Source organism: Limulus polyphemus, unplaced genomic scaffold (assembly GCF_000517525.1).
Source record: "Limulus polyphemus unplaced genomic scaffold, Limulus_polyphemus-2.1.2 Scaffold2036, whole genome shotgun sequence".
Taxonomy (NCBI): Eukaryota; Metazoa; Arthropoda; class Merostomata; order Xiphosura; family Limulidae; genus Limulus; species Limulus polyphemus.
In genome coordinates, this window is record NW_013667646.1 from 101,294 (window position 1) to 110,562 (window position 9,269).

Here is a 9,269-nt window from a genome sequence, read left to right on the forward strand (position 1 = left end):
CAACCTATCAGTGCTCAGTGTTGAGATGGGGTGTTCTACAAGACCACAATAAGTATCCTCGTGTTATACAAAATTACTCAATTATCTGATCCAGACTGTACTATTCCATGGACTATCTTAGAAAAAGTTGGCTCACATCTTTGGCTTGTGTTTTCTGGCTTTCAAATGTAGGTTTTCATGGTTACCCATTGCACTTTCTCCAGTAAAATACCTTTCCAGCAGGTATCTGGGCACTGCTCTGGGTCTTTCTAATGTGAATTCATCCCCATCTTTCTTCAAGCATAGCACAGGAGACCCTTACTGCTTACCAGTTCCTGTTTGCTTTGATGGCAGACCTTGGACAGTTCCTCACTAATTGGGCTAAGTACAATACAGTGAGAAGTAGGGTGGTGATGACATTATCAGTGTAGTGCAGGTTACCCCTCAAACAGCTAATGTGCCCTTCTCCTGCAACCTGAGCCTGTCAAGGTGAGCATACCCCATAGGTCTGATCGCCTCTTAACCACACTACAACTATTGACTCGCTCACTGTTTGTGTGCAAGTGCTCAAATGGTCATTTTCTCATTCCACCCATCCCTGCAACACTTAGGCTTATTTTTCCTCTTTTCTCTTTACATTCCGAGCAAAGAGTATACCCTGGTTGAGATGAGATGCCATCTCCCAAATATCACACTTAATGGGCTTTCCTTTCAGGGTGCCTTTTGAAGGGAGCTAATCTAGGATTAAATTTTAACTGGCCCTGCCACCAGTTCAACATGGGATTCTAGCTTAACTTTGTGAGGAGGTGAGGTGTTGTCTCAGAAGTTAACATTTTCCTAATCAGAAAATGTATTTCTGACAGATACCTCTTCACACATTCTCACCTGACCTCCCCACTTCCAGTGCAGACTCTTCTTGCATCATCTAATAATTAAGATATTTCTAGTGCAAATGCTTAAGGGGAGTTACTGTACATGGAGGTAGTTCACCCTCTTATTGGTGGCGGACTATTGTTGCATGATGAACCAGTGCAGTTCATGTTAAACTTGTGAATTTTAGATGTTAGTTCGCTCAAGATTTAATTTTTCAGTATTTAATTAAAGCTTCAACTAGTTGGTCAAAATGTCTTCAACATATGATTGAAGCCTCTTTGGTTTTAACGAGTAACAGTGTTAAATTAATGCAGTTTGAGTCATTTTTCATTCACTTAAAACACCTAATGTGTTAAACATATAGTTTTTTTTTCTTTTTAATCTGAGGAATTTGAAGTGAGTGTTTAATTAAAAGTGTCTAACAACATAAGTTTTGCTGGAAAATCATTGTTTCAATGTGTGTGTTAAAGTAAAAGTATCTAACAACATAAGTTTTGCTGGAAAATCATTGTTTCAATGTGTGTGTTAAAGTAAAAGTATCTAACAACATAAGTTTTGCTGGAAAATCATTGTTTCAATGTGTGTGTTAAAGTAAAAGTATCTAACAACATAAGTTTTGCTGGAAAATCATTGTTTCAATGCATGTGTTAAAGTAAAAGTATCTAACAACATAAGTTTTGCTGGAAAATCATTGTTTCAATGCATGTGTTAAAGTAAAAGTATCTAACAACATAAGTTTTGCTGGAAAATCATTGTTTCAATGCACGTGTTAAAGTAAAAGTATCTAACAATGTAAGTTTTGCTGGAAAATCATTGTTTCAATGTGTATGTTAAAGTAAAAGAAATATTTGCAAGAGTTTTCAAAGGATTTGGATAATTCAGAACTTGATATATTTTACAGTTGTGGCAGAAACTTCAGAAAGCCCAGGCTGAGGTTGAAATACTCAGAAAGACTAGGGGAGATTCGCATCAACTTGTTGATTATCAGGGTCCTGGATTTGCTGGTAGGTAGATATGTGGTTATGGAACACTATTTTAAGGTTTAGAAAATGTAATAATAATTTAATTTAAGAAAGTCCACTTAAACTGTTGTTTCATTTTGGGGCTACACAAGAAGTTTAGAACAATATTAAAGAAAATAAGTCATATGCTTCGAAATTGGAAAGCAATCTTACTGAGTTACCAATATATTCCAATAGCCATGACTGAACATTCACGTATTGTGGACACCTCCTTGAAGTATTTCTTTTGATTTACCTCTTGATTAATACTAGCTGATCTACTAGTACAATGCTCGGAGAAGACGTAATTTGAAACAAATGCCCCCCCTCCCCCCAACGTGTCATTCTTTGGTGGGACATAGAGTTACATGCCACTTTAGTGACAATTGGTTCAGCAGTTCACCAATTATAAGCAGACAAACGTACACGGATTGTGTAACAAGTTATATGTGTTAGAGGTACACTGCTGGGCCCATGGGTCTAACTTGGGGTACTGATATGCAAATCTGATGAAATGTTGTTGTCTAAACTGTTGTTTTCAAACTTGTCAATAAACTTATCTTAATTTTGTGAGTGTTTCATCTTGTTTGTTTTCTTTATTAATTACTAAAAACATTTCAGCAAAAATCAGCATTTTCTACAATGAAAATTAAAGTTTAAAAAAGAAATGATTTATTTGCCTGTTCATATGTTGATGTGTATCAGAAATACAAGAACTGGTTCAGCTGGGCAACATACAGGTTAATATGTTGTTTCTGGAATATATTTTAGGCAGTTTTAGTAGAGAAATACTGTTCAATCAGGAATTATCGTTCTAAAATCCGATCAAGAACTCGTGAGTTCTTAAGTATCTGAAACTGTTTTCTTTCCTTTAAACATTATTACAGAAAATTATTAAGTTTTTAATATAATCAGGTGTTAGATAGTTAATGCAAATGTTTTGGCTTTCATTACGTAGAACTTTTAGGAAGCATATATTATGCACAGAAAGAGAGAGATCAGGCTGTTAACTCAAGGTTGAGGTTGGCAAATCAGGAGAGAGATCAAACAATAGAACAGCTTCGGCAAACTGTGCATGTTCTTGGAAAGTAAGTAGAAAATATAATAACAGGTCAGTAGCTGCTCTAGATATCTTAGTAGCTTTCCTTGAGTGATGACAGTTGTATATGAATTAAATTATTTTGTTGTATTGATAAGAATCTCACCTTTGAGATATGAAAAACATTTGGTGCTTGGACAAACCAACTTGAAAAAACAAAACATACAAAATACCTTAGAGAGAAGTGATAAGGCAAGTTATTGAAGAGAAAAAGTTCAAGATAATTTTTTGAAGATAAGCTTTCTCAACAAATAATTGATTGACAGATGTGGTAATTAAACTTTGTACATTTCAGAGTTAAAAAAAAAAAGAGTTGTAGGACAGTTGATTATTTATACTTTGTACTTTGGTTAGTTGATGTAACAGTAGTCATATGACAATGGCAGTGTTAAATAACCATGCAAAATGCTCATGTCCCAACGTTTTTTACAGTTACGTTCAAAATTTAATTAAATGACTTTATTATCAATATATGTCATTAATTTGGAATAAAAAAATATTTTATATCTCAAATTGTACTCTTATGAAAGTTTAATTTCTTAGTTTCAAAAGGAAATATTTAAAAATTTCATAATTTTCACTATTCTGTGTCACATGACCAGTGTTCCCTCTAAGCTGTGTGGCTGCGCAGCAGCTCAATAACCAATCAAGTACTACACACACTTCATTATTTTATCCGTGCACATTCTCAGTAATGGTGAGGAGTCTCAACATGTTGATGGCCTTAATGACCCCAGAAGTCGATAGGCCTAAAGCCCAAATAACTAACTGGTAGCATTGCAAAGTGGCCTAAGGATCCAATATGGTCGATGGTCTAAAAATACCCCCTCCCTAAAAAAACTGGTAGCGTACATCTACACATTGCTTTGATACTGGTGCACATGAAAAAATTCATTCTGCACATGGATTTAGAAAATTAGAGGGAACATTGCACGTGACACGTCTACCCTCTGAATCCTTTTAGCTTCTGTAGTGCCTGACCAATTAGAAATGCAAATTCCATTGTTCTTTGCTATCTAAACATTCTATTCGCTTGATCCAGTCTTTTATACCCCACTAAACTCCCATGGCAATATCCAATTTGTAAAACTTTACACTGGCCCTCACACACCCTTTATGCAGGTACTGTATATAAGCACTGTATGCAGACAGTATAATCACTTTTTCTCAACAAAGTGAGAGTGCTAAGAGTCACATTTTCATTTGTAAAATTTTGAAAGTAGTTTGATGTTCTTTTTCTTTTTTTCCCTGTTGCTGATTTTTTTTTTTAGTGTATGAAATCTTGTGTAACTGTTTCTGACATGGAGGCTACCCAGAACTCATCCATTCCTCCTTTGTTGTTTAGTGTTAGTCAGCAGTCGGGGAGGGGGCACTCTTGGTGGAGGCTGTCTGTGAACTGATTCGGGGCAGCATGGAGTCCTTCATGCAGCCCAGGGGTGTCTCCCAGGGGGTTAAGAGTTGGCTTTTCATCATGAACCTGAATATATTGGGGAGAATTTAGACTGTTTCCTGCTCCTTCTTTCACTAAGGCTGCCTCTACTGAGGGCTCATTTGATCAGCTACCTTTTGCCTCTTTTCTACAATAAGTTACGTGAGTTTGTGAAGTTTTGGGGATGAACCCTGTTGCTTTTGAGTCTACCCCTGCCTTGTTGTCAGATAGATCTTGGGGGATTAATTAGTTCTTCCTCCTTCCTCTGATACTGCAGTGTATGCAGGGAAGTTTGCAACGCAATTATGAGAGGTTATCACTATGCCTTGCCCCTCTTGATTATCAGGACAACATGCCCTGCCTTATCATTGTCAGGATGAAGTATATTTGGACACTCCATGGTTGGATCCGTTGTTGGGTCTATGGAATTCTAGGTTTAAACCTATGATCACTCTTAATAGATCTCAATTTTCACGGATTCATTTGACTCTTACTACTGCATTGCGATACTTCTCTTCCCTTCACCTTTTGTCTATAGCATATCAATGCTCTCCTCATCAATTTGATGACGAACTGGGACTCTTACTGGTTTGTCTGCTTCAGGCCTTGCCTTGGTGTCATGGTTGGTCTGTTGCTTATTGAGATGCCTTGTTGCAGGGTATTCATTTGCTGTCCACTGCTCTTCGTGATTTATGGGAGGCACCCATTCTTCAGCCTTACTTGTTTGCCGGAGTCCTGGAAACTTTAGAAGCCTGAATTGATATGGCACATTTGCAATTTTTTTTATCGTCATTGGCTAATTGCTTTTCTTCTACTCCAAAGAGTAATTCTTGAGCATCGACCATTCATGTCTCGTGGCCCCACTTTTGACACCTCGTCCTATTGGTTCACAGAATTGGTTCCGTCCATATTCTCTAAGATCTTTGGACAGGTTGGGATGGCGCCAGCGGTGTTGGTGACTTCCCATTTTCACAATGTCTTGTGGGAGGATGGTTACATTTGACATTCATTCACTAACAATCCTTCAATTCATAGATTGCTGGATTTGGGGTTCGAGATTCAGCTTACTTCTCCCTCCCATTGTACTTCCATTTGGTTGTATTTCTCCTCCTTAAGCCTTCAGACATGCAGACCTTCATTCCTGGGCCATTCAGGAGTTGTTCAACAAATGAGCCATCGAGAAGGTTGATCCCATTCATACAGGATTCTATTCTTGTCTATTTCTGGTGCCCAAGAAAACTGGGGATTGGCATCCTATCATTGATCTGTATTGACTCAATCACTTCCTACAGCCTCCTCATTTCACCATGGAATCTTTTCGTTAACTTTGATGGCACTTCACACCAGATCTTCGGATGACCAAGTTTGATGTTACACACACCTACCTTCACATCCCCATAGCAGAGTCTTCTCGCTGATTTCTACATTTTGTGTATGAGGACCAGGTGTTGCAGTACCGAGCTCTCACGTTTGGACTTGCTTCAGCACTATATGTTTTCTGCTGAGTAGTATGGGCATTTGCAAAGCATCTCCATTTTCTGGGTCTGTGCACACATCACTGTATGAATGATTGGCTTCTTTTAACACCAACCCGTCACATTGCCAAACTACATACCTAGATTCTCTTTTCTGAAGCCAGAAGGGTGGGCTTCATTATCAGGCTGGAAAGATCCATTCTCTCACTAACTCAATACCTGGTCTATCTTGGCATGTTTTTTAACACACATTTGAGTCAGACTCAACCATCTCCACTCTGTCTTTACAATATGGAAGAGATTGTCAAGCGTTTGCTTATGTCACCTTCTCCCACTGCATGGATGGTTCTGTCTATTTTAGAGATTTGGGCTTCTCTAGAATCCCTTGTGCCATTGGGTTGGGCCCATATGAGATCCCTTTGCTCTTTGCTCAAGAATCATTTTGCAAATCTCAAGTGTTGGCTAGACAGGAACAACACGACTATTTGGGTCCAGATACCACCTCTTCGTCTGGAAATCCATCTCTTCACAGATGGGGTGCTTTTCTTCAGGGGCAGGGATTCCAGGGTATTTGGACAGACTACGAATCTACCCTGCATATCTACCTTTGCAGTACATCGAGCAATGATTCAAGGTTTTCCTCTCTTGCACGGCAAAATTGTCATGATCCATTTGGACAACTCCATGGTGGTATCATATGTTTCTCATCAGGGAGGTACTCATTCTCGAGATCTTTGTTTTGGAGCTTTGGATCTTATTTATTGGGCTCATTCCCATGATAACCATTTTTTGGCCTGTCAGGGGTTATGAATTTAATAGCAGGTCATCTTTCTTGACCCCAGGAGGTCTGTCAGTGGATTTGTTCTCAATTTGAATCTCCAATGATCGATGCTTTTGCAACCAATTGGAATGCTTGCCTACAGTTGTTCTGATCTCCAGTTCCACATCCATGAGCTCTGGCAATAGATGCTTTCAATCAAGACTGGATGGGAGTGCATTTGATGCCTTTCCTCCTATTCGTCTCTTAACCAGAGTCTTGTTTACCATTCGTTCCACCCCATGTCAGGTTCTTCTTGATAGAAACTTTTTTGCCTGCTCAGATATGGTTTCCTCTTTTTTTGATTGCCTAAGGAATGTCTACCATTACCTCTTTGCCCATCCTTGTTGAGATAATTTCTGTCCAACATTCAACACCCAGACGTTTGACGATTCAAGCTTCATCCATAGAAGTTATGCAGTCCTTTGCCCGACATAGGGATTTGACTTCTAAAATTTCCATATATTTGACCAAATCCCTCTGTCAATATACTTTGGCAATCTAACAACGGAAATAGACTACATATCATCATTGGTGTCTTCAGAGAGCCTACAACTCACTTCATCTAACAGTCTCCATAGTATCACGTTTCTTGGCGTGGATTTTTGAAAGAGATTTGGCTTCTTCTACCATAGCATTATATAAAGCATCCTTAGCTGCTACCTTTTGATATTCTAAGTATAGGAAGGTTTTTGACTCTCCTGTGCTATCTCATCTTTTACTATCATTTCATATTCTTTGATCCAAACGACCTTTTCAATTACCTAATTGGGACTTTAGGGTGATTTTACATGCGTTATCACATCATTTCTTTGAACGTATGGCCTCCTGTTCATTGTATAACCTTTTCCTCAAGGTATATTTTTTATTGATGTTAACTTCCAGATGCCACCTTCTGACTTATTTGCCATCCATGTTCAGTGGACTCTATCATTCCACCTATGTTTTGCTCAATTCAGATAGAAAATTTTCACTGCCAGAGAAGGGAATAAATCCTTTTCTCCTATTCATTTACTAATCATTTCTCATCTTTACAGTCGATCATACCCAGATTATTTGTTGTGTCCAGTCAGAGCATTTAGATGTTATGTGGATCATACGGAACTGTTTAGGGGCCCTTGGAACTGGATTTTTGTTCATTAGGATCCTGCAGTGTTCAGGGATTTATCAGCCATTACATTAACCAGGGGGCTTCAGAAATTGATTCGTATAGCCTATTCGGGGTTATCTATTGAAGATCAAAATATGCTCCACGTCACTTCTCACCAGATTCGGCATCTATCAATGTCATTGGCTGCTTGTCTGAACTGTTCTCTGGAGGATATTTTGAGGGCTGGTATGTGGACTTCTCCCAACACTTTCCTATCTCATTACTTTTATGATCTGGCAGTTTCCTCTTCTGTGGGATTTCGTCTTCCCCTGTGGCTTTGTTGACTACCTCTGCTAGATTTTAACAAGGAGGTGAGTAACTTTCTTACCTGATTCACGTTTTTTTCTTTTTTCTTCTAGGGTCCCTCTTTCTTTCTTTTGGATCCCACCTAGTGGCGGGTGTTGCCCAGTTAGGTGTGCTTGTATTTTTTCAATTCTGCACTAGCAACCTTTATATCAGTTCATGGTGACAATGGGCTCTGTTGAAATGAGGTGTTCCATAAGACCATCTAGACGCAATTCTGGATGGTAGTATTATCTCACAATACAAATCCAGTGGACTGCTACTCATGGACTGTCATGAGTAAAGCTAAATGGGATTTTGCCAGTCCCTGCCGATCTTCAAGCTGAATCAGTCGAGATTGATTTGCTTTTAAAACTTCGAGAACATGGCTCATCTGTTGCAGTGTCTCCAGAGACCTGTTTCTCAGGACTCCCCACCACGCACATGTCCCCTCTTCCCCCTAATTCTACTAGTGGAGCTAGGGAGTCCTTACCACACTAGTTCCTGGGATGGTGGACAGAGGATTTTCTTTTGGAGTGTTGAGTTTTCTCCACACTCAGAGAAGAGGGCAAAGTTGGGGACCCTCTTACCCAACTCCCTTGAAGTTTTTCCCAGATATTGGTAAGAGCACAACCAACCTACATGGGAGCCTACTCGTAAAACTAGTCCAGATTTGGCACTTAGCTATCCAGTGGGGGTGTGCTTGGACTATTACCATATTTTAAAGGCAGCATGTGTTAAGAGGGACATGGTATGTCAGGTTCAGTTCATAGCTAGCACATGTCGAAGAGAGAACCATTATCATATTTTAAAATCAGCATGTGTTAATTGGGACATGGTATGTCAGGTTCAGTTCATAGCTAGCACATGTCGGAGAGAGAACTATTATCATATTTTAAAGGCAGCATGTGTTAAGAGGGACATGGCATGTCAGGTTCAGTTCATAGCTAGCACATGTCGGAGAGAGAACTATTATCATGTTTTAAAGGCAGCATGTGTTAATTGGGACATGGCATGTCAGGTTCAGTTCATAGCTAGCACATGTCGGAGAGAGAACTATTATGTTTTAAAGGCAGCATGTGTTAATTGGGACATGGTATGTCAGGTTCAGTTCATAGCTAGCACATGTCGGAGAGAGAACTATTATGTTTTAAAGGCAGCATG

At 39.1% G+C, this 9,269-nt stretch overlaps 1 protein-coding gene across 5 annotated transcripts in view; it reads left to right on the forward strand.

The window, feature by feature from the left end:
- LOC106465747 (mirror-image polydactyly gene 1 protein-like) overlaps window positions 1-9,269 on the forward strand; it is a 41,714-nt gene that overhangs the window by 21,119 nt on the left and 11,326 nt on the right. For all 5 annotated transcript variants that reach the window (XM_022393661.1, XM_022393662.1, XM_022393665.1 and 2 more), the window contains 2 exons: window positions 1,754-1,856; window positions 2,812-2,941. In XM_022393661.1, coding sequence (XP_022249369.1) covers window positions 1,754-1,856; window positions 2,812-2,941 — 233 coding nt within the window. The remainder of the gene's footprint in view (window positions 1-1,753; window positions 1,857-2,811; window positions 2,942-9,269) is intronic.